At 42.7% G+C, this 26,714-nt stretch overlaps 1 protein-coding gene across 4 annotated transcripts in view; it reads right to left on the reverse strand.

Annotated features, from left to right (window-relative positions):
- Positions 1 to 13,738, reverse strand: part of TASP1 (taspase 1) — a 282,614-nt gene extending 268,876 nt beyond the window's left edge. For 3 of the 4 annotated variants that reach the window (XR_008517075.2, XM_063720673.1, XM_054542025.2), the window contains exons 1-3: positions 13,676 to 13,728; positions 5,721 to 5,938; positions 962 to 1,029 (exon numbers count right to left, since the gene is read on the reverse strand). Coding sequence is in view for 3 of the 4 variants with exons in the window: in XM_063720673.1 (XP_063576743.1) it covers positions 962 to 1,029; positions 5,721 to 5,865 (213 nt within the window). In the remaining variant the exon portion in view is untranslated. Of the gene's footprint in view, positions 1 to 961; positions 1,030 to 5,720; positions 5,939 to 13,675 lie in introns of all 4 variants that reach the window. The other variant, XM_009233310.4, reaches the window with a different exon arrangement.
- Positions 13,739 to 26,714: the final 12,976 nt, after the last annotated feature.

Below are 26,714 nucleotides of genomic sequence, written 5' to 3' on the forward strand. Positions count from 1 at the left end.
TCATTGTAAATATTAAAGAGGCTAAGTATACATTCAAATGTATTAGATTTCTAGGACTATAGTTATATAAAATTTATTTTCAGATGATAGAAAAATTTCACACCTTGAAAAATAAGAAAAAATATAAAATAGCTTAGAGAACTTTTAGCTTTATTATTATAAATTTCAAAAGAACAAAATCCCTGTAACAAAATATTCTTATTTATAGGACTTCATTCATAAGAAAAAGCTTGAATCTCTGATAAAGTATAATCTTCTCTTTAATGTTATGTAAATATCAATGAAAAGAGCAGAGAAAGAGACGCATATTTACTTGATATACAATATTCAACTAGATTCTATTTGCATAAAAAGTAATGGAAGGTTTGCCTACAAGACTAGTAAGAATCAAAATAAAAACAAACATTTCTTCTGAGTCCATTCCTGTCCCCACATTAAATATTCAACAATTTAGCAAAACCTCAAAAACCAATGGGAAAAAAGCACAACTGAGTACAAGGGCAAAGCTGAACTCTGGAATGACAATGAACTTGCTATGATACAAACTACATGATGAAAAACAGAATGAAAAAGTATAGGATAATCTCTCTTAAAAAAAAGTACCCATTTTAATTTTTTTATTTATTTTTTTCCCTTCATGGAAAAACACATTGACTGCCTTTAAGCTGTTTTCTCTATCCTTCTGTCTACAGAAGTTCAACATCGTTGCAAAGATTAAAAGAGATATGATTGTGTGCCCACAATTACAAAAATGCACACTTTAATCTGGGAAAGTGGGGAAAGAGCTAAGCATCATGTGGAGAAAAACACAAAACGATCCCCTACAAAAACAAGCAAAATAATTTTGTAGTCCAAACCGGAAGACTGTCCTAGAAATGAAACTTTTAAATGTTGAATTTCAAGGTAAAACTGCTTTCTGTTCAAAACTGAAATGCACAGATCATACACATTGTGTTCATACCTTCTGACAAGCTCGTTTGCATACATGTTTATACTCCTTGGCTTTGGATTCAGAATGATAACCTGCACCTATAGTAGAAAATAAAATCCAGTTGTTAATTATTAAAATATCAAGAGACCTTGCTTATGTTATATAAATACTCCATATAAACTGATGCTGTCCTAGTAAAAAACAAAACTATTGCCCTAACTGCATGGAGTTTTATGACTTCTTACTCCAATGTAAGCCTTTTTAATACCATGCCTTACCTCCGTTTTCAAAAGCTCTTTTCCTGCCAAAAGCCCTAAAAATAGCTCATGTCCCCAAAGAGGCTTCACCAAGGTCCCCTCCCCTCTTCTTTTCAAGAACTCTTTCCAAAATCAGGAGTTCTTTTGATCTGGAGCTAATAACCCAGAAGGTGTCAGGGACAGGGTCCCTCCGGGTTCCTTTCTGCTGACTGTCAGAAAGCCCCTGCCATTTGGGAAGTTACTGTTTCAAATCCAGAATTCATAAGAGTAATTCAGAAAGCTGAATCGCTTCTGAATAACATTTGAAGTTGAGGTGTCTTACATCTCACATGTCCACAACCACCACCAATTGCATCATTCCTAACCAAACACTTCACATCCTCTCACCTGCTAGTATGTAGCTCAGGGTGTCTCTGAAAGCTAAGTGACAGCACATTCATGACTCTCTATTAGAATTCCTGGTGGTCTCTGTCTTTTAATCAAATACCCAAGAACTTTCTCAAGACAATGGCTCTGAATAAAATGGTTTCCCTACAAGGATACATAACTTGCTTAGTTAGGGACTTAAGAATAATCTAAACAAGAAGGAAACAAAGACAAGAGCCCTTAAACTCTCTTAATTAGGCCTCTCTCTAATCAAAGTTCTTTAACAGAGCACTGAACTACCTATCCCTACCCACCCCTAAAGCCCCATAGGGGTCCAGTGTATGGAAGGTTAAGAAATACACCTCTAGGCCAAACGCAGTGGCTCCTACCTGCAATCCCAGCACTTTGGGAGGCCGAGGTGGGAGGATCACTTGAGGCCAGGTGTTTGAGACCAGCCCGGCCAACATGGAGAAACCCCATCTCTCCTAAAAATACAAAAAAAGTAGCCAGGCGTGGTGGCCCATGCCTGTTATCCCAGCTATTCAGGGGGCTGAGGCACGGGAATCGCTTGAACCTGGGAGGCAGAGGTTGCAGTGAACCAAGATCATGCCACTGCACTCCAGCCTAGGCAACAGAGTGAGACTTTGACTCAAAATAAATAAATAAATAAATAAACAAACAAACAAAAAAACACGTTTGCCATTTTAAAAAAGACAAAAACAAAAAAGCTACATCTCTAGGCCTTAGGATTCCTACAGGTCTGCAGACTCTCGACACAAACCTAACCCACCTTTCCTCAAGGTAGAGAAAGCACTCACCCACGAAATTGCGGTACAAGGAGCCAGGAAAGCAGAGATGCCCAAGCCACCAGAATCCACAATATACCCAAATCCTAAACCTGTTTCTCAAGAGAACTCTGAACATTCAGAGCCTGTGCCAATATTTAATAGGCCTCTCTTCATGGTTCTCTAAGAATAGGTGATCTCAAGTTGGCTGTCTTAGATCTCAGAGGCCCCAATCTTTCAGCAGCATTTCCTAAAGCATGGGATACTATTCCAAAGAGATGACTTCAGTGTAAGGGACAAGGGCATTTAATAGCCTTAACATGTAAATCCTTTTGAAATAATAAAAGTCTCAGCAGAGCCCCCGTATATCTTTAATTCCTGGTTAACACTTGCTAATTTCCCTGTTTAACAATGGAAAGGCAGGCTCAGGATCCAAGCCACTGACAAATAGGATCTAGTTAAAATTCAATTACAGTGTTTTGTTTGCACTGTGTTTAAAGTTATTTTCTCTTTATGGCAAGTGATACTGCTATTTCATTTAAGTAACCATAAACTTCATCTTTCAAATGTTAAGATTAAAAAGTGTTTAGTTGTTTGAATATTAGATAAAACACTATAGGCAGTGGGAAAAATCAAGAATCTACTACATGAATCACAAAAGTTTGGGCAAGTCTACTCTAGTGCTAAAAAAAACTGCTCTACACTGGACGAGGATACGAATTTTTGACCCTTAAATGTGCAAGATACATACTTCTGCATAATCAATCACTCTTCTAATAATTTAGAAGTGAGGGTCACCCTTAATTCACACAATATCCTATCATAACTCAGAGTTCCTACTCTTCTTGCTGGCCCCCAGCACCAACCTTTACCTGAGAGTATGAAATTAAATAATTCAAAGTTAAAACTGTTGAACCAGCTGGGCACGGTGGCTCATGCCTGTAACCCCAACACTTCGGGAGGCCGAGGTGGGTGGATCACCTGAGTCAGGAGTTTGAGACCAGCCTGGCCAACATGGTGAAACCCCATTTCTACTAAACATACAAAAATTAGCTGGGCATGGTGGCACGTGCCTGTAATCCCAGCTACTCAGGAGGCTGAGGCAGAATTACGAAGCTTGCAGTGAGCCAAGATCACACCACTGCAGCCTGGGCAACAAGAGTGAAACTTAAGTCTCAAAAAAGAAAAAAAAAAAAATGTTGAGCCATTAAATCATTCTGAGCCTTGAAAGGAATGTGGCTATGCAGCCTGAGTCACACAACATGCAGCTGCAACTTTTGCCTTTTTCCTGCAAATAATTAGGAAGACCAAACAACACCAGAGACAAGAGCCTCTCAGATCACTGCCCCTTCTCACAAAGTAAAAAGTAATCTTCCTTAGGATGTAGCAATCTATAACCAATCAAATTGCTGTAACTTATGCACTGGTCTCCTACGGAAAATGTTATTATCTTGCTAAAATTTTTCTCTCTCTACTTACATAAATGAAACCTTAACTTCTCCACTTTGGAACACTGACCCCATTTGTTTGGAGTCAGTGTTTCCCAGGTGGACATCCTCAAGCTTTGTGCATGAATAAGCTCTACCTTTAATCACAGCTTCTGACTTCCATTATTTAAGGTTGGCAGAGCCATTATCATCTAGTCTGTATCTAAGAGAGGAAGGACAGGGTCATAATAGTTATAGAAAGTAAGGCTTTCCAACTAATTGAAGCTTTATGTTATTGCTTGTTACAATGTTCAGACCTTTCTTTTACACTTTCCAAACCCTCACTCTGAATACGGTAACTCACTGGTATCATGGAAGATCATGGAAGATGTACCATCAACATAGTGTAGTGGAGAGAACACAGACTAGGAGTCTGAAGGCAGAAGCTCTAGTCCCAGGTCTACTTTTAACTGGGTTATTTCTGTAAATTTACCTCACCTCCTTGTAAAAGCACCTGTGAGAAAATGGGATTAAACCTGGTTTCTGGTTTTTTGGATTTTTTTAGATACTCTGGATTAAATTCACATAAGTCTTCTCGGGTTGTCCAGTCTAGATATGGCCAAACGTTAATGGCCAGGCAGGACACCAGTCTCACAAGAAGAAACAGTTCTACTCCTCATTCCATATCAAAGTTAATCCTGCTGTCATCTTGCTTGACTGCCCAGGGAAAGTTAAAAGGAAACCCAGAGATTCGTTCTCTCTTCATGGAGGTCATGGAAAGTAGACTCTGAATGCAAGAAAATAAAAATGGCCAAAAGAAAAAGAGGCTGCTGAGGAACCTGGGCAGAGCAGCACTGCTCTGCAACCCAAGACCTTTCAAAGATGGGAGACCCAGGGGATGAACTCCACTGTGTCTGTCCTCATGGTCCTCTGAAGTAGAAAGATCACAGGCTGACATAGCATCAAAAGCACTAGACTGAGACATAAGGGCCTACTTAGGTGTTTCTTACACTGGCTCTAGCACCAACCAGCAGTTTGGCTGAAGTCCCTTAAGTCACTTAATCTCTCTGGTCTTAAGGTTCCTCACTTAAAATATTAAGAGGGTGGGGTGGGTGCGGTGGCTCACACCTGTAATCCCAGCACTTTGGGAGGCCAAGGCAGGTGGATCACCCAAGGTCAGGAGTTCGAGACCCGCCTGGCCAATATGGTGAAACCCCATGTACTAAAAATACAAAAATTAGCCAGACGTGATGGTGGACGTCTGTAATCCCAGCTACTCAAGAGGCTGAGGCAGGTGAATTGCTTGAACTTGGGAGGTGGAGGCTGCAGTGAGCCAAGATCACACCACTGCACTCCAGCCTGGGCGACAAGAGTAAAACTCCATCTCAAAAAAAAAAAAAAAAAGAAGGTGAACCAGCTCAAAGACTGTGTAATAATTATGACCTAAAATACCCACAGTCTAACATGGGAATCAATACAATTTTTTCAGCAATATTTTATTTTATTTTATTTTATTGAGATGGAGTCTCACTTTGTCGCTCAGGCTGGAGCGCAGTGGCACGATGTCGGCTCACTGCAACCTCCGCCTCCTGGGTTCAAGCAATTCTCCTGCCTCAGCCTCCCACAGCAACATTATTTTTAAAAAACATAAACCAGAGTTCAAAAATCACTTTGTCTGGCTTTAATACTACCTAACCTAAATACATCTATTACACAGAGTTAAAGTAAATAATAGGTTAGGGAAGTGAAAACCTAGGGAGCTGCCATTCTAAGATCTTCTAACTGGGGAGTAAAGAGGTCCTCACTATATCAAAGTCAAACAATCGCTTTGGTTCCAATTCCTCTCTGGCAGTTTTGCCTCCTCCAAGTGTGAAATGTGATTCTCAGTGTACTTCAAGACAGAAAAAGAAAAATCGACATTATTGGCATCTTCCAAGCCATCCACAAAGCTTACCTGCATGCACCAGCACAAAGCCTCCTCGTTTCTCTTTATAGGACTGCTTTGTTTCCAACTCTTTGGCTGTTATTTTACCAGCCGAAACCTGAGATGATCTGGAAGGCAGCCCTTCTCCAGAACTCATCCCCTTCTCCATGGTCATTCTCCAAGATTACCATCTTCTACTGAGAAAGGGGCATACTTCCATCCAAAAGTAATTGCAGGAGGGAATTACCCTAAAGGAAAACAGGCAAAGATGGTATACATTTTTTTCCACCAACACATAAGTTACTTACACAAATTCGTGCAAAGATAATGTTCAAAAATCCTATTTTTAAGTTATTTAATTGAGCAATACAAAAAAGGTATCCAAGCTATTTAATAAAATTACTTTTTCTTATTCTCACTGAAGTTGGATAAAATTATTTAATTGGGTAATATAAAAAGCTTAGAATTTAAATCTCTCTGTCCACTGATAGTACCTGCTTGGGGCCAGGCGCAGTGGCTCACACCTGTAATCCCAGCACTTTGGGAGGCGAGGCGGGTGGATCACCTGAAGTCAGGAGTTCGAGACCAGCCTGACCAACATGGTGAAACCTCATCTCTACTAAAAATACAAAAAATTAGCTGCTGTGGTGGCACACGCCTGTAATCCCAGCTCTGCAGGAGGCTGAGGCAGAAGAATCACTTGAACTCAGGAGGCAGAAGTTGCAGTGAGCCGAGATCGCGCCACTACACTCCAGCCTGGGCGACAAAGTAAGCTCTGTCTCAAAAAAAAAAAAAAAAAAAAGGAGTCTCAAAATAAAAAAAAAGAAAAGAAAAGAAACATAAAGAAGTTACTTAGCTGCCAATTCCAAAATAAAAAAAAGCAGGTTACTCAGAACACAGTCTGCATCCCAGTGTTTATTACCAGCCCACAAGAGAGTATTATTTTATTCATATGTCAGTTGCTTTATAAGCACATTTTCAATAATCAATATGTGTAGTTTTCACAATTCTTTTCTAGTTCCTCATGCTATTTTTTTAAATAATTTTATCTGCTAAATCAAGCAAAAATTTGAGCTTTTATTTTTAAGTTTCAAATTTGTTTGAATGTTTGGTTTTTGGCAGTATTTGGGGAGTTTTTTATTTGTATTTTATATAAGTATTGACCCACAATGGATTGGAAATTTTTGAAAGCTGGTCTTTCATAACAGAGATAGTCTGAGAAGCACTGTTATATGACATTTTTAAATTCCCTTAATTCTTGGTTTAAGAGTCTATTTAATTTTATTATATAACATTTTATTTATAAGATAAATGGTTTAAAATCAATTATATATACACACCATTGCATTCAAATATTTATACAGATTCACAAATGCAGGAAAAAATTTTTATTACAAAAATGCTGATTTTTAATTAAGTAACAGTAAATTTAAATGCCTGATTTTGTTTTTGTTTTGTGGTGGTGTGTTCTGTCTTCCTAACCATGTTTTTCTTCCAAAGACTTCACAAGAACCTGCCTCAATTACCTTTATTTTCTTTTGGTTATTTCTCACAATATTTCTCTGAAATAGGCTATCATTTAGCCATGTATGACTTGACAAAGTGGATTTAGTGGTTCATCTGTCAGCCTATAACGCTATCATGTCTGTATCATGCCATGATATTCAGCCCAGCCATGAAATGAGCTTGGGACCATTAGTCTAGAAGCATAAACATAGACTGAAAACTCAGGCTTTGGAAAATTATGAGCTTCAGCTAAAATGAAAACACACTAAGCAGTATGGACTATGAAACCTGAAGCAACTTTGAATCACTGTCATCTGAGATATTTTTTCATAAATAAGAAATTATAATATTTATATTTTGTAAGAAAATACTGGCCGGGCGTGGTGGCTCACGCCTGTAATCCAGCACTTTGGGAGGCCAAGGCGGGTGGATCACAAGGTCAGGAGTTCAAGACCAGCCTGGCCAACATGATGAAACCCCGTCTCCACTAAAAATACAAAAAGCTGGGCATGGTGGCGCGTTCCTATAATCCCAGCTAGTCGAGAGGCTGAGGGCAGGAGAATTGCTTGAACTGGGACCCGGGAAGCAGAGGTTGCAGTGAGCAGAGATCACGCCACTGCACTCCGGCCTGGGCTACAGAGCAAGACTCCATCTCAAAAACAAAAGAAAAAAGAAAAAAAGAAAAGAAAATACAAACATAATTACAACGTCAACATTTTATATGGTTTGATGTAACAGGCATCTTAATATATATGAGAGATTTTAAAGCATTGCTTCTCAACATTGCCTAAGAAGAAAATGTGGAAGGTGATTAATATTCCATTTCTTGAGCAATCTACTCTCCCTCAGAGACTATCTGAAATATATTTATTTAGCAAACCATATAATCTCAACAAACCCCTCCAAAAATCCTGGCCCTAAAGTTCCACTGGACTGGGAAAGGAACGCAACTAAATTAACTATCAATATACGACTCTATCCTCCAACTCCCAATGGTTACTGAAATATTTTTTATTCAGTTAGAAATGAAGCAACTTCTACTCTAACATCAGTTTTTGTTTAACTCAGAACTCAATAAAGGTCTGACATCTAATAAATAAAGAGTGCCAACAAAAGACAAAAACAAAGGGCAAATAGACAAATCTCAGTTTGCAGAAAAATTACATAATAGCTTAACCAGACAAAAAATTCTAAATCTCACTCAAAGGAAAGATGCAAAATAAAACTACACTTAAATACCATTTTTTAACTTAGATTGGCAAATATCAAAAAATAACATATTTTGAGAGTACAGAAAAACTGGAGCTAAGTTGCTAGCCGCAGTATAAATTGGTACGACTCAACAGCAATTTGGCAAAATCAATCAAAATTAAGATATAGACCCAAAAATGTCTTGATGGAAGTGGTTAAAAATAAAAGCAGCCATTGGAAACAATGAGAAAACTTGATAAGCATATATGTAACAGTCTCAAACATATTTGTTAAGTAAAAAAGGAATGGAAATGACTAATTTTTTAAGGTATGGTACAGAAGTATTTGCAGTACCATATGCAAAGTATAAATCTGGACGGATAAACAAAAAAGTCATACAAAACTGATTACCAAAGGAGATTTGGATAACTAATAACAAAAGATGGGATAGAAATTTCACTGTTCACCCCCTTGAACCTTTCAAATTTGAACCATCTGAATGAATTATTTACAAAAAAAATTTTTATTAATTTATTCATTTACGGGAACACTAGGTAATGAGCTAAGCCAAAGAACCAAAATAGGGCAAGCATGTTTCTCTGAGTATTGAACTTCTGGGATGCATAAGCTACAGGGAATCCAAATTGAGGGGGAAGGAAATCATAGTATTTGATCTTTACAGTTAAGATGAGGGAGAAAAATAAATCATGAATGTAGCTTATCATCAAATATCTGTGATGTTTTTATCATATTTGTAATCATTGTTACAAATCATTATGTGAAACTGGTTACGTGTACTTAAATCAATACACAGATCCACAAGAAAAATGTCTAATACTTCAGCTAACCTTTGAGGTAACACTCAACACAAAAGATTTCCAATGAAAGGAGAAACATAGGCACATAACAGGTTTAAACCAAAAAAAAGAAAAACTTCTATCGATCACTTTAATAATGGCTTTATTTCTGAATAAAATGTTTGAACACAGACATTTTGCAATTTCCTCCTAGTAATGATATTAAAATTCATCATGATTATTTCTAAATAGCACTGGCAACTTGTCTATCCTCTGCAACTGTCATTCAAAAAGTTAAACAGAGTTATGCTATGACCCAAGAATTCCATTTCTAGGTATATACCCAAGAGAACTAAAAATATATGCTACACAAAAACTTATACATGGATATTCATAGCAATATTATTCACAGCACCCAAAAACAACCCAAAGGTCCATCAACTGATGATGGATAAACAAAATGTGGTATAGTCACACAACGGAACATTATTCAACCATAAAAAGGAATGCAGTGCTGACACATACTATGTCATTAAAGAATATTGAAACAATGAAAAAAACAGACACAAATGGCCACATATTGTATGATTCCATTTATATGAAATGTCCAGAATAAGCAAATCTAAAGAGACAGACGGTAGATCTGTGATTGCTTAGGGCTGGAGGGATGGAAGGTAGGGTGATGGAGAGGGACTGCTAATGGGAGCACTTTCTTTTTGTGCTGATAAAAATGTTCTAGGACCAGGTGTGGTGGGTCACGCCTGTAATCCTAGCACTTTGGGAGGTCAAGGCGGGTGGATCACCTGAGGTCAGGAGTTTGAGACAAGCCTGGCCAACATGGCGAAATCCCGTCTCTACTAAAAATACAAAAATTAGCTGGGTGCGGTGGCGAGCGCCTGTAATCCCACCTACTCGGGAGGTTGAGACAGCAGAATCGCTTGAACCAGGCAGGCAGAGGTTGCAGTGAGTCAAGACTGCGCCACTGCACCTCAGCCTGGGCAAAAGAGGGAAACTCCGTCCAAAAAAAAAAGCCTGGACGCAGTGGCTCACACCTGTAATCCCAGCACTTTGGGAGGCCGAGGCAGGCCAATCATCTGAGGTCAGGAGTTCGAGACCAGCCTGACCAACAAGGAGAAACCCTGTCTCTACTAAAAATACAAAAATAGCTGGGCGTGGTGGCGCATGCCTGTAATCCCAGCTACTCAGGAGGCTGAGGCAGGAGAATCGCTTGAACCCAGGAAGCGGAGGTTGCAGTGAGCAGAGACCGTGCCATTGCGATCCAGCCTGGGCAACAAGCGTGAAACTCCATTTCAAAAAAAGAAAAAAAAAAGTTCTAAAATTGAATTTGGTAATGGTTGCACAACTCTGTGAATACACTAAATACCACTGAATTGTACCCTTTGAATGGGTAAATTGATACACTGGGTACATTTTAAATGGGCAAACTGATCTTACTAAGCTGTTCAAAAAAAGAGAAAAAAAAGTCTTGCTTCCCATAAATTGTACCTTTCCCAAGTTACTTAACCCAATGGCATTTTCTTAATCTTCTGCTTACAACCTTTGATTCTCTTGATCACCTGCTTTCCTTGGCAACACACAAATCTACTATCCTAGTTCTTCATAACCCACTCTGACCCCAATTGCAAATGTTTCCTTCAGCAATTTCTTTTTTTTTTTTTTTTTTTTGAGACACAGTCTCGCTCTGTTGCCTAGGCTGGAGTGCAGTGGCGCAACCTCAACTCACTGCAACCTCTGCCTCCCGGGTTCAAGCAATTCTCCTGCCTCAGCCTCCTGAGTGGCCAGGACTAAAGGCATGCACCCCCACACCTGGCTAAGTTTTGTATTTTTAGTAGAGACAGGAATTCACTATGTTGGCCAAGCTGGTTTCAAACTCCTGACCTCAGGTGATCCACCCACCTCAGCCTCCCAGAGTACTGAGATTACAGGCGTGAGCCCCCACTCCCGGCCAACCTTCAGCAACTTCATCTACTGCCAACCTTTCAAAACTATCCTCTCAGCAAATCAGATGATTCCTAACTTTATCTTCTGTCTTAACTATAGCCACAAGTTTTATGGATAGCTCAATCTAGGTCCACCTCACTTTGGCCTAACCAAAACACGCTCTGCAGGGACTTTCATGGCACTAATTTAAGGTCTAAATCTTGCCTCATCTCTCTAAAAGATTGTTTTATTTTCCTACTTTATGTGATGACACTGTTTTTTTTTGCTTACACCACTTTGAAAACTACCACATGTCCTGTTGCTGTGGTGTTAAAGTTTTTCACCATAGGTTTGCTTATTCTTTAAGAAGCAGTTGAAAAAGGAAATAAGTCATGGAATTCATCCATCTTACAGCAAAGGGCTTTGACAGAAATCCAGCCCTTAAGCTATTACAACTCATGAATAAATAACTGTGTTGTTGCTTTTTTTTTTTTTTTTTTTTTTTTGAGACAGAGTCTCACTCTATCACCCAGGCTGCAGTGCAGTGGCATGATCTCAACTCACTGCAATCTCTGCCTCCCAGGTTCAAGTGATTCTTGTGTCTCAGCCTCCCAAGTAGCTGGAATTACAGGCGCACGCCACCATGCCGGGCAAATCATGTATCTGGAAAGGGACTTACATTTAGAATATAGAAAGAACTCATACAACTTTAATATAAGACAATTCAATTTAAAAATGGGCAAAGGAATTAAATGGACATTTCTCCAAAGATATACAAAGGGTCAATAAGCACATTAAAAGATGCTCAACATTATTAGCCATCAAGGAAATGCAAATCAACACTACAATGAGCTACCACTTAATAAGCACTAAGACTGCTATGACCAAAAAGAAAGGTAAGTGCTCCCAAGGATATGAAGAAATCAGAACCCTTATAACCTGCTGGTGGGAATGTAAAATGGTGCAACCAGTTTGGAAAACATTTGGCACTCACTCAAAAAGTTAAACATAGAGTTACCATATGCCCACCAATTCCACTTCTAGGTATATACCCAAGAGAACTGAAAACATACGTCTATTCAAAAACCTGTACACAGATGTTTATAGCAGAATTATTCAAAATAGCCAAAAAATAGAAACAACCTAAATGTCCATCGACTGATGATGGTTAAGCAAAATGTGGTATATTCAAACAATGGAACATTATCCATCCATAAAACAGAATGAAATACTGATACACAGACACTGATGAACCTTGAAAGCATACTAACTGAAAGACACCAGACAAGTGAGGCCATATATTCTATGATTCCATTTACATGAAATGCCAGTATAGGAAAATCCATAGACACAGAAAGTAGATTAGTGGTTACAAGGCCTGGGAGAGAAAGCGGAGAATCTAATGGGGAGTGACTGTCATGAGTACAGGATTTCTTTTGGGGGTGATGAAAATGTTCTGAAAGTAGATAGTAGTGATGGGTGTACAACTTTGCGATATGAGAAAAAGCACTGAAATTTACAATTTAAAAGAATAAATTTTATGGTGTATGAATACCTTAATAAGACTTTCTCAAGAGGAAAAAAGACAATCTATCCGTGCAATGAATACAATGTATGTAACTATGCCTCTTAGTTATAACTGTATTTTACACGCATACATTATGATCACAAATAGGTTAATATGAATAAAATATTAGAAAAAAGATCAAAATGCTGGGTTGGCAGAACTATAGGTGATCTCTTCATAACTATTTCTACATTTTCCAGATGTTCCTTAGTAAGCACTGCTTTTTGTAAGTGGTGAGGAAGTTTTATTTACAACAAAAAAGATAAATTATTAAACTCCTAAGAATATAAGTAAAAATTCCTTCGCTAATAAAGAATAATAATAATTCAGCAATCTAATGGCCCCTAAAACACCTTTCCTTCCCCTCCCCTACAGAAGCCAGGAACGTTGAACTCTCTCCTTCCGGAAACATGATACCCTCGATTTCCAGGACACCTCCAGCTCCTGCTCTTCCCCCCTCCTCTCCAGCTGCTCCATCTTCTCGGTCCTTTCCTCCTCCTCCTCTTCCTCCTCTTCCTCCTCCTCCTCCTCCGGAGTAGTAAATGCTAACGACCCACAGGACTCTCATCAGGCCTCTATTACTAAGTAAGGGGCTGCCTTACCCCCAACCCGCCACCCAGGACAAGGCGCACATTCTCGGCTCTCTGCGAACCTCGGACTCTGAGACATCTCCAGCCTGAGACTGGGTGAAGAACTGAGAGAACTCCCCACATACAGACAGTCCTTCCCCGCTGGCCACGAGGACGCCAAGCCGGAGATGAGGCTGGGAAGGGGGACGACGGGGCCGCCTAGAGCGACCAAGACTAGGGAACTAGGGACATCCTGGCCCCCTCCTCTAGCCCCGCCGGGGCAAGGGGTGTCCTGCGCGCCGCCCACTCTCAGACCCGGAGAGGACGTCCCAGCTAGCGTACGGGGCCCACACACAGAGGCAGCAGCGCGGAGGCGGCAGCGGCGCGGACAGCGTGGGAAAGAGGGACACTCACCCGCTTCAGCCCCGAGCCTTCACTGCACCGGAAGTAGTCACCCGCCCGTTGCCAGGGTGAGGAAGCGGGGGTGACATCAAGTCTCCCCATTGGTCATTCGGGGTATCACGTGGCCGGAAGCAGCCTCCCACAAGCGGCTCTGACTCCGCCCTCCGCTTCGGAGCGGCTCACCTGGCCTCAAGAGGTGCAGCGCTAACTCCACCTGGGGCTTCGTTCTGAGCTGCGCATGCGCTATTGCCTATCTCTACCCACCCCGCCCCTGAATAAGCCCGCAGGATGTGATTGTATCCGAGTGGTTGATTAACTAATACTGTGATAAGAAATGAAATTAAACTGACCCTCATTTATCTAGGTGTCGCTTAAGAGCTTACTTTCTTTCAATCCTTACAGCACTCTTATAGGGTAGGGAAAACTAAGGTTCTGCCTGCATTGCTTGTAGGAGTTGGGGCACGAGCCTTGCCCAGGGGGAAGGAGAGTGTAGGCGGTCTTTTATCGGCTAGAATGTAAGACCAAAACCCAGTCATGGGTTTTGAAGACCCATGACTGAGGGATTTGCCTTATATACTTCAACCAAAACATCACGTAGAACTGAATGTAAAGGCAGAAATGAGAATCTAACTGGCTTCTTTAAGCCAGATATAGAGGAATTTACACTAATGCAAAAGATAACACTTCTCTTACCACATTTTTTTGTTTTTGGAAAATATTTATTCTTCATTAAAATGTGTTAATTATATTAACACATAATGGTTTATTATTGTCATTTTAAATAACTTTTTAACATTTCAGTTTTTTGTGTGTTTTTTGTTTTGTTTTGTTTTGTTTTGTTTTTTTGGAGATGGAGTTTCACTCCGTCAACCAGGCTGGAGTGCAATGGCACGATCTCAGCTCACTGCAACCTCTGCCTCCCGGGCTCAAGCAATTCTCCTGCCTCAGACTCCTGAGTAGCTGGGATTACAGGCGCCCGCTACACACCCGACCAATTTTTTGTATTTTTAGTAGAGACAGGTTTTCACCATGTTGGCTATGCTGGTAAACTCCTGACCTCAGGTGATCCGACTGCCTTGGCCTCCCAAAGTTCTGGGATTACTGGCGTAAGCCACCGCACCCAGCCACATTTCAGCTTTGTATTCAGTTTTTAATATAGTAAATATTAATAGATGTAACCCACAGAAACAAAAGCTTTGGAGTGTTCTCTATTATTTGGGGGAGTATAAAGGTATGCTGAAACCAAAAAGTTCGAGAACCACTGATACCATTATTATAAATATAAACTGTGTGGTTTTATTATGTAGCATGCGGCTTTTTTTCTTTCTCTTCTACCACTGACTTCTTAGGGAGGGGCAAGGGGAAGAAGTTTATTACATAGCAAGAATAACAGTTTATTACATAGCAATAGTAACTGAAACCGATTTTGTTACCTAGAAGTAGGATGGATATTATAACAAAACATAACATAATAACATCATAAAAGTAAAACATGTGGCATTGGCTTTGGAACTAGGTGAAGCAGCAAGAGCAGGAAGGGAACCAAAGTATTAACAAGAGTCTAAAAGGACTTGAGGAAGCTGCCAATGAGGGTTGAAGGGAGCTAAGGAAGATGTTATTGGAAGCTGGAGAAAATGGGGCCCTTGTTATGTAGTGCCAGAAAGTTTGGCCCAGGCATTAGGAAGCAGACACAAACCATCCCCATTGTGCCCTTTCTGAATTCCTCACCCGCAGAATCCATCAGCATAATAAAATAGTTGTTCTTTTGCACCTTTAAAGTGGATTTTTACACAGCAATATTAACTGGAACCAGCAGGAATAAAAGAAAGATGTTAAAGTTTTAAAAAGACATAGACATGCTCCCTTCCATTTCTTAGGCAACATTCTTCCCGGAATTTAACTACATTATGATAATCATCTCCCAGTGCTGCTCTGTACACTTTTGTCTTGGGTATCACACCCAGATGCCACACAGGCCATCCTCTGGTAGGTGAATACTGCTCAAGTAAAAGTAACAAAATTCTTTGGACCCTTTTTATTATTACTATTATTGAGACAGAGTATCACTCTGTTGCCCAGGCTAGAATGCAGTGGTGCAATCTCAGCTCACTGCAAACTCTGCCTCCCCGGTTCAAGTGATTCTCCCGCCTCAGCATCCCCAGTGGCTGGAATTACAGGTGCCCGTGACCACGCCCGGCTAATTTTTGTCTTTTTAGTAAAGATGGGGTTTTGTCATGCTGGCCTGGCTGGTCCCGAGCTCCTGACCTTAGGTGATCCACCCATCTCAGCCTCCCAAAGTGCTGGGATTACAGGCATGAGCCACCGCGCCCGGCCCAGACCCAAGTTTTAACATTTTTAACCTGCATTGGGTACAGTAACAATGAGATACTTTGAAATATTAATAATGAACAGTTGTAATATCTATTTGATTAACTCAACATGTTAAATATGAAAGGAAAGTCTATACTAGTAAATCTCCTTCAGAAAAAATCTGGTTGCCTCCCTCTTCCTGTTCCCACCTCTCCCAAACCTGGAAGAGCAGCAGGCTGAGGAATTACTTCGTTTATCTCGAATAATCATGTCTGCTGCATCTTGATCTTTGTACTCTAAGTAAGCCCCCTCTGTCCTGGTTCCCTGGGGGTCTCCCTTTGTTTCGTATTCCTGGAAAACACTATTGCTTTAACACATGTGTCAGAAATGTAGCATAACAATAGTGATAGTTTTCAATTGTTGTTCGACAAGTTAACACCAATTCACCTGCTTAAGACAACACAAATGCAATATTTCCATTTCTGTGGATCAGGTGTCCAGGTCTCTGCTCAGATCTCAGAAGGCTGAAATCAAGGTGTCAGTCAGAGCTGCCATCTCATCAGATGCCCTGAGAGATTCTCCAAGGTCATTCAGGTGATTGGCAGAATTCAAATCCTTGCAGCTGTAGAGCTGGCGGCTTTTGTCTTCTTCAAGGTCAGGAGGAGCAGTCCTCTCTGACTTTTCCACCTTGAAAGGACTCAACTGATTAGGTCAGGTCCCCTAGGATAATCTCTCCTTTGATGAACACAGAGTCAATGATTTGTCGTCAAGTTTCAGGAGGGATGGGCATCATATTCTCAGCTTCCATCCACACTCCAGGGGAGAGGATCATACAGGGTCTGTGCACCACGGGTAGAAATCTTGAAGACCATCTTAGAATTTTGCCTACCATGTGGAAAAAAGAAAGTTTCAATTATAGATGGACTGCAACAACCCTTCAAGGAGTCCTATGGTAGACAGCAGTTGTTTCGCCTGCCCAGCATGAATTCCTTCTTATTTCTCCTAACGGCACCCCACTTCACTTCCAGTGACTGCCCTTCACCACTTGCACCCAGCGTAAGTGGGACTGTCCATCAGGATGCTCCATGGGATGATCAACTGACCCATGCTAAGCTAAAGCTGCTTCTTGCCTGGAATTTGAAAATTGACAGCAATAATGCAAAGAGTAGAAGCAGTTGTTTGTTCAGCCAAGGTTACAGAGTTCCCTGTTACTGCTCCAGAGCTTGTATTTTTCCAAAAACTGCTTCCTTAGTTTTTCTTTCAATTATCTTAGGTACTCCCTATCCTTCCAACAAATTCCTTTTTTCTTCTTTAATTTATAAAATTTTGAGCAAGACAAATAATCCAGAGATTACTTGACTCCCATGTCAAGCCCTGATGACAACACATTGTCTTCGGAGCCCTGACAAAGACTGGTAAGATGAAAGGTGGCCTCCCTGCCATCTCTGGTTTCATCCTTGTTGTCTGTCAATTATCTGGCCAGCTACGTTGTCATCCCCCATTTATAGGGCGATATGAATGTTCTTCCTGCACAACAAACTGTCTGACCAGTTTGTGATTTAACACCTTTCTCTGCAATCTCTTAGCTTTTTTATTGTAACATATAAAGCGTGTCCCCCTATTCTCATAAGCTTGTTATAAACATTAAATACAATTTGCTGAACCAGAACCAGTGTCAGCTTCTCAATCACTTTTTCCTAACCACCTTGTTTTAAATTGCAATCACACTCTCCTGCCTGTTCTCCTTCCTGTTTTATCTCTATCAGTAGCACACACCCCAACTAATCCTCTAAAATTTTCCCCATTCTTTTAGTTTATTAATCATCTCTCCTGTAAAGTCAGTTCCATAAAGATGGGGCTATATTTATTTATTTATTTATTTATTTATTTATTTATTTTGAGACAGTGTCTTGTTGTAGCACCCAGGCTGGAGTGTAGCGATGCTACCATGGCTCACTGCAGCCTCAGACTCCTGGGATCAAGCCATCCTCCTGCCTAAGTCTCCCAAGTAGCTGGGACTACAGGTGTGAGCAACTGCACCCAGCTAGAACAGAGATTTAAAAAGAAAAAAAAAAACATTTTATTGATGTTAAACATAAATACAGAAAAGTACAGCTTGATGATTCTTCATATAGTAAACACAGTGTGTAACAATTCCTCAGATGAAGTGAAAAAAATCATGACCTCGCCCCAGGGTAATCCTGACATCTAACATCACACATCCATTTTCTCTGTATTTAAACATTATATGAATGGAATTTTACAGTATGAAAACTCTTTTATGTGTATTAATGTCACACGTTGAGATTAGTCCATGTTGGATGTTTATTCTCCTTGCCATGTGGTATTTCACTGAGGTAATTTATCCATTATATTGTGTTTTCTTTCCAACTTTTAGGTTCAGGGGTACATGTACAGGTTTGTTACATGGGTAAATTGTGTGCTGCAGGAGTTTGGTGTACAGATTATTTTATCACCCAGGTAATAAGCATAGTACCTGATAGGTAGTTTTTTGATCCTCACCCTCCTCCCACTATGTACCTTCAAGTTGGTCCAGGTGTCTATTGTTCCCTGCATTGTGTCCATGTATACGCAATGATTAGCTCCCACTTACAAATGAGAAAATGCGATATTTGGTTTTCTCCTCCTGCGTTAGTTTGCTTAGGATAATGTCCTTCTCTGAGGTTAGACCTGCCTCTAAACATTGCTACCTGTCTCTGGTGCTTTTCTAGTTTCTCCTATAAGAATGATTTCTAGTATAAACTCCAGGACTCTGTTACCTTCTTTAGGCACCCGAGCTCACCGATCAGAAAGACATAATTTTTGCCCAAAGCCCCGTCATAGTGGGGACTACCTGGAATTTTAGGATCCCTCCTCAGACTAACAGGCCTAACAAAAGCTATTCCTGCAGCTAGGATATGGGGAGCCTCAGAAATTGTATCCTTCCTATTCATATAAGTAAGGACAAAAGGTGTCACTCCTCCAGCCCAGGAGATCCTTTCCCTCCCTCAGGGTATGGCCCTCCACTTCATTTTTGGGACATAACATCTTTATAGGACAGGGGTAAAGTCCCAATACTAACAGGAGAATGCTTAGGATTCTAACAGGTTTTTGAGAATGTGTCGGTAAGGGCCACTAAATCCGATTTTTCTCGGTCGGTCCTCCTTGTGGTCTAGGAGGACAGGCAAGGGTGCAGGTTTTCGAGAATGCGTCAGTAAGGACCACTAAATCTGACCTTCCTCGGTCCTCCATGTGGTCTGGGAGGAAATCTAGTGTTTCTGCTGCTGCGTCGGTGAGCGCAACTATTCCGATCAGCAGGGTCCAGGGATCATTGCGGGTTCTTGGGCAGGGAGAGAAACAAAACAAACCAAAATTGCGGGCGGTTTTGTCTTTCAGATGGGAAACACTCAAGCATCAACAGGCTCACCCTTGAAATGCATCCTAAGCCATTGGGACCAATTTGACCCACAAACCCTGAAAAAGGGGTGGCTCATTTTTTTCTGCACTATGGCTTGGCCCCAATATTCTCTTTCTGATGTGGAAAAATGGCCACCTGAGGGAAGTATAAATTACAATACTGTCCTGCAGCTTGACCTTTTCTGTAAGAGGGAAGGCAAATGGAGTGAAATACCTTATGCCCAAGCTTTCTTTTCATTGAGGGAGAATACACAACTATGCAAAGCTTGCAATTTACATCCCACAGGAGGACCCCTCAGCTTACCCCCATATCCTAGCCTCCCTATAGCTCCCCTTCCTATTAATGATACTCCTCCTCTAATCTCCCCTGCCCACAAGGGAATAAGCAAAGAAATCTCCAAAGGTCCACAAAAACCCCCAGGCTATCGGTTATGTCCCCTTCAAGCTGTAGGGGGAGGGGAATTTGGCCCAACTTGGGTACATGTCCCCTTCTCCCTCTCTGACTTACAGCAGACCAAGGCAGACCTGGGGAAGTTTTCAGATGATCCTGATAGGTACATAGATGTCCTACAGGGTCTAGGGCAAACCTTTGACCTCACTTGGAGAGATGTCATGCTACTGTTATATATAACCCTGGCCTTTAATGAAAAGAATGCGGCTTTAGCTGTAGCCCGAGAGTTTGGAGATACCTGGTATCTTAGTCAAGTAAATGATAGGATGACAGCCGAAGAAAGGGACAAATTCCCTACTGGTCAGCAAGCCATCCCCAGTATGGATCCCCACTGGGACCTTGACTCAGATCATGGGGACTGGAGTCGTAAACATCTGTTGACCTGTGTTCTAGAAGGACTAAGGAGAATTAGAAAGAGCCCGTGAATTATTCAATGATGTCCACCATAACCCAGGGAAAGGAAGAAAATCCTTCTGCCTTCCTCGAGCGGCTACGAGAGGCCTTAAGAAAATATACTCCCCTGTCACCTGAATCACTTGAGGGTCAATTGATTCTAAAAGATGAGTTTATTTCCCAATCAGCTGCAGATATCAGGAGAAAGCTCCAAAAGCAAGCCCTGGGCCCTGAACAAAATCTAGAGACATTATTAAACCTGGTAACCTCGGTGTTCTATAATAGGGACCAAGAGGAACAGGCCCAAAAGGAAAAGTGAGATCAGAGAAAGGCTGCAGCCTTAGTCATGGCCCTCAGACAAACAAACCTTGGTGGTTCAGAGAGGACAGAAAATGAAGCAGGCCAGTCATCTGATAGAGCTTGTTATCAGTGTGGTTTACTAGGACACTTTAAAAAAGATTGTCCAATGAGAAACAAGCTGCCCCCTTGTCCGTGTCCACTATGCCAAGGCAATCACTGCAAGGTGCACTGCCCCAGAGGACGAAGGTTCCCTGGGTCAGAAACCCCCAACCAGATGATCCAACAACAGGACTGAGGGTGCCTGGGGCAAGGGCCAGCTCATGTCATCACCCTCACTGAGCCCCGGGTATGTTTAACTATTGAGGGCCAGGAAATTGACTTCCTCCTGGACACTGGCGTGGCCTTCTCAGTGTTAATCTCCTGTCCTGGATGACTGTCCTCAAGGTCCGTTACCATCCGAGGAATCCTGGGACAGCCTGTAACCAGGTATTTCTCCCACCTCCTCAGTTGTAATTGGGAGACTTTGCTCTTTTCACATGCCTTTCTTGTTATGCCTGAAAGTCCCACACCCTTATTAGGGAGGGATATATTAGCCAAGGCTGGAGGTATTGTCTACATGAATATGGGGAACAAGTTACCCATTTTTTGTCCCCTACTTGAGGAGGGAATCAACCCTGAAGTCTAGGCATTGGAAGGACAATTTGGAAGGCCAAAAAATGCCCACCCAGTCCAAATCAGGTTAAAGGATCCCACCACTTTTCCTTATCAAAGGCAATATCCCTTAAGGCCTGAAGCTCATAAAGGATTACAGAATATTGTTAAACATTTGAAAGCTCAAGGCTTAGTAAGGAAATGCAGCAGTCCCTGCAACACCCCAATTCTGGGATTACAAAAACCAAATGGTCAGTGGAGACTAGTGCAAGATCTTAGACTCATTAATGAGGCAGTAATTCCAGACGCTCCTCCTTGAGGGATCGGTGTTTCAAATATGCAGGTGCATGGCCCCCAACCCTGCCACTTTTCTCCCAGAGGATGGGGAACCAATGGAGCATGACTGCCAACAAATTATAGTCCAGACTTACGTTGCCCGAGATGATCTCTTAGAAGTCCCCTTAACTAATCCTGACCTTAATCTATATACCAATGGAAGTTCATTTCTGGAGAATGAGATACGAAGGGCAGGTTATGCCATAGTTAGTGATGTAACCATACTTGAAAGCAAGCCTCTTCCCCCAGGGACCAGTGCCCAGTTAGCAGAACTAGTGGCACTTACCCGAGCCTTAGAACTGGGAAAGGGAAGAAAAATAAATGTGTATACAGATAGCAAGTATGCTTATCTAATCCTACATGCCCATGCTGCAATATGGAAAAAATGGGAGTTCCTAACCTCTGGGAACCCCCACTGGATGCCACAGGGAAGTTATGGAGTTATTGCACATGGTGCAGGAACCCAAAGAGGTGGGAATCTTACACTGACAAAGCCATCAAAATGGGAAAGAGAGGAGAGAACAGCAGCATAAGCAGCTGGCAGAGGCAGCAGAAAGGAAAGAAGGAGGAAGTCAAAGAAAGAAACAGAGAGGAAGAGACAAAGAAGTCAGAGAGAAAGAGGGACAGACACAGAAAGAGAGAGTTAAAAAGAGAGGAAGAGACAAAGAAGAAGTTGAAGAGAGAAAGAGAGAGATGGAAGTAGTAAAGAAAAAACAGTGTACCCTATTCCTTTAAAAGCCAGAGTAAATTTCTATCTACCCAGCCAAGGCATATTCTACTTATGTGGATCTTCAACCCATATCTGCCTCTCAAACAGTTTGCAAGAAATAACGAAATCTATTCTTACTTTACAATCCCAAATAGCCTCTTTGGCAGCAGTGACTCTCCAAAACTGCCGAGGCCTAGACCTCCTCACTGCTGAGAAAGGAGGACTCTGCATCTTCTTAGGGGAAGAGTGTTGTTTTTACACTAACCAGTCAGAGATAGTACGAGATGCTGCCCGGCATTTACAGGAAAAGGCTTCTGAAATCGGACAATGCCTTTCAAATTCTTATACCAACCTCTGGAGTTGGGCAACATGGCTTCTCCCCTTTCTAGGTCCTGTGGCAGCCATCTTGCTGTTACTCGCCTTTGGGCCCTGTATTTTTAACCTTCTTGTCAAATTTGTTTCCTCTAGAATCGAGGCCATCAAGCTACAGATGGTCTTACAAATGGAACCCCAAATGAGTTCAACTAACAACTTCTACCGAGGACCCCAGGACAAACCCGCTGGCACTTTCCCTGGCCTACAGAGTTCCCCTCTGGAGGACACTACAACTGCAGGGCCCCTTCTTTGCCCCTATCCAGCAGGAAGTAGCTAGAGTGGTCATCGGCCAAATTCCCAACAGCAGTTGGGGTGTCCTGTTTACAGGGGGGATTGAGAGGTGACAGCGTGCTGGCAGTCCTCACAGCCCTCACTCACTCTCGGCATCTCCTCTGTCTGGGCTACCACTTTGGTGGCACTTGAGGAGCCCTTCAGCCCACCACTGCACTGTGGGAGCCCCTTTCTGGGCTGGCCAAGGCCGGAGCCCACTCCCTCAGCTTGCAGGGAGGTGTGGAGGGAGAGGCGTGAGCGGCAACCGGGGTTGCGTGCGGCGCTTGCGGGCCAGCTGGAGTTCCGGGTGGGCGTGAGCTTGGCAGGCCCCACACTCGGAGCAGCCAGCCAGCCCTGCTGGCCCCGGGCAATGAGGGACTTAGCACCCGGGCCAGTGGCTGCGGAGGGTGTACTGGGTCCCCCAGCAGTGCCAGCCCACTGGCACTGCTCTCGACTTCTCACCAGGCCTTAGCTGCCTTCCCGCGGGGCAGGCCTCGAGACTGCAGCCTACCATGCCTGAGCCTTCCCCCGCCTCCGTGGGTTCCTGTGCAGCCCAAGCCTCCCCAACGAGCGCCACCCCCTGCTCCACGGCACCCAGTCCCATCCACCGCCCAAGGCCTGAGGGGTGCGAGCACATGGCACAGGACTGGCAGGCAGCTCCACCTGCAGCCCCAGTGCAGGATCCACTGGGTGAAGCCAGCTGGGCTCCTGAGTCTGGTGGGGATGTGGAGAGTCTTTATATCTAGCTCAGGGATTGTAAACACACCAATCGGCACTCTGTATCTAACTCAAGGTTTGTAAACACACCAATCAGCACCCTGTGTTTAGCTCAAGGTTTGTGAATGCACCAATCGACACTCTGTGTCTAGCTGCTCTGGTGGGGCCTTGGAGAACCTGTGTGTGGAAACGCTGTATCTAACTAATCTGATGGGGACGTAGAGAACTTTTGTATCTAGCTCAGGGATTGTAAACACACCAATCAGCGCCCTGTCAAAACAGGCCACTCAGCTCTACCAATCAGCAGGATGTGGGTGGGGCCAGATAAGAGAATAAAAGCAGGCTGCCCGAGCCAGCATTGGCAACCCGCTCGGGTCCCCTTCCACACTGTGGAAGCTTTGTTCTTTCGCTCTTTGCAATAAATCTTGCTACTGCTCACTCTTTGGGTCCACGCTGCTTTTATGAGCTGTAACACTCACCACAAAGATCTGCAGCTTCACTCCTGAAGCCAACGAGACCACGAGCCCACCGGGAGGAACAAACAACTCCAGACGCGCTGCCTTAAGAGCTGTAACACTCACCGCGAAGGTCTGCAGCTTCACTCCTGAGCCAGCAAGACCACGAACCCACCAGAAGGAAGAAACTCCAAACACATCCGAACATCAGAAGGAACAAACTCCAGACGTGCCACCTTAAGAGCTGTCACACTCACTGCGAGGGTCCGCAGCTTCATTCTTGAAGTCAGTGAGACCAAGAACCCACCAATTCCGGACACACTTTTGTCTTCCTGCTCAAATTCCAAGCTAAAAAAATTTTATCACATAATTGAATCAGGGTTTGCACCTTGTCCAAGAAAGGACAAGATCCTTGAACTCATACTCCCTCTAAAACTGCATAAAATGGGAGAAGGAAATCAATAAACGATTTCCAAGATAAGAAACATGGATGCCAGGCTGCAGAACAATGGATGCTCATTGTCCAGGATGTTTTGGGTATAACTTTACCTAAAATAAGAGGACCAGCAAGGGTTTCTCCAACTCCATATATATCCTTTAAAAAAATATCTGGGCTGGGCATGGTGGCTCATGCCTGTAATCCCAGCACTTTGGGAAGCCAAGGCAGGTGGATCACGAGGTCAGGAGATCAAGACCATCCTGGCTGACATGGATGCCTCTATTAAAAATAGAGGCTAACCCTGCCTCTATTAAAAATACAAAAAATTAGCTGGGCATGGTGGCACACACCTGTAGTCCTAGCTACTCAGGAGGCTGAGGCAGAAGAATCGCTTCAACCCAGGAGGTGGAGGTTGCAGCGAGCCAAGATCGCACCACTGCATTCCAGCCTGGGTGACAGAGCAAGACTGTGTCAAAAAAACAAAAAGAAAGAAAGAAAAGCTGCCTCTATGCTATGCTATGTTATCTATGCCTGTGAATTCAATAAAGTTTCACTAAACTTAAAAAAAAATATTTGTTTTGAATTATTAACCATTGTTATTTTATATAGTTTAGAACTAACAACATTTCTCCATCCTTTATGATCTTGGTGAAGAAGAGCATACCTAATAGTACTTGGGGAAAAAATATATTTAGCTTCTATTTCAATGTTTCTCTTAAGTGTGAGGATAACATTGAAGGGATGTAATTTGTATACTAAACTAACTTTTTATGTTTTTAATGTATTTTATTTTTAGAGATGGGGGTCTCACTATATTGCCCAGGCTGGTCTTAAACTCCTGGGCTCCAGTGATGCTCCCACTTTGGCCTCCCAAACTGCTGAAATTACAGGCATGAGCCCGTAATTTCACACCCGGCCCTAAACTAACTTCTGAAAAACATTTTATTATGAATTTTTTTTTTTTTTTTTTTTGAGACAGAGTCTCACTCTGTCTCCCAGGTTGGAGTGCAGTGGCATGATCTTGGCTCACCGCAAACTTCGTCTCCAGGGTTCAAGCAATTCTGCCTCAGCCGCCTGAGTAGCTGGGATTACAGGTATGTGCCACCACACCAGGCTAATTTTCATATTTTTAGTAGAGATGGGGTTTTGCCATGTTAGCCTGTCTGGTCTCGAACTCCTGACCTCAGGTGATCCGCCCACCTTGGCCTCCCAAAGTGCTGGGATTACAGGCGTGAGCCACTGCACCCGGCCCATTATGGAAAATTTTTAAAATCTGTTAAAATAAGACAACAATGGGGTGGGTGCAGTGGCTCACGCCTGTAATCCCAGCACTTTGGGAGGCTGATGTGGGTGGATCACCTGAGGTCAGGAGTTTGAGACCAGCCTGGCCAACCTTGTGAAACCCCATCACTGTTAAAAATACAAAAATTAGCTGGGCCTGGTGGTGGGTGCCTGTAATCCCAGATACTTGGGAGGCTGAGGCAGGAGAATCACTCGAACCCGGGAGACGGAGGGCACAGTGAGCTGAGATCATGCCATTGCACTCCAGCCTGGACATCAAGAGCGAAACTCCGTCTCAAAATAAATAAATAAATAAATAAGACTACAACGGGCTGGGCGCGGTGGCTCACGCCTGTAATCCCAGCACTTTGGGAGGCCGAGGTGGGTGGATCACGAGGTCAGGAGATCGAGACCATCCTGGCTAACACGGTGAAACCCCGTCTCTACTAAAAATACAAAACATTAGCCAGGCGTGGTGGCAGGCACCTGTAGTCCCAGCTACTCAGGAGGCTGAGGCAGAAGAATCGCGTGAACCCGGGAGATGGAGCTTGCAGTGAGCCGAGATCGCGCCACTGCACTCCAGCCTGGGCGACAGAGCGAGACTCTGTCTCAAAAAAAAAAAAAAAAAAGACAACAACGAAGTTTACAGCATTGATTCACTCTTCCTTCCTTTTGAATGAAATCCCATGTTCCAGTCACCAATTAATCTGTAGTTTATCTGAGTTTATTCTGGCTGCTCACACTTTGTTAGCAGATGCTTCTGGTGCCCAGATTGCAGCTACTTGGCTACTTCTAGTCTCAGCCCTGGCAAGCAGCTCCAGCCTGCACTGTCAGCTTCCCTGTCCTTCTGCTTTCTGTCCCAGAGCCAGCTCCAATGCCCAAGCATAACCTGGGGACACATGGAAGTGAGTGCCCACCAAGGGGGGTGTTCACCCTCAACCAAAGAG

Source organism: Pongo abelii, chromosome 21 (assembly GCF_028885655.2).
Source record: "Pongo abelii isolate AG06213 chromosome 21, NHGRI_mPonAbe1-v2.0_pri, whole genome shotgun sequence".
NCBI classification, from domain to species: domain Eukaryota; kingdom Metazoa; phylum Chordata; class Mammalia; order Primates; family Hominidae; genus Pongo; species Pongo abelii.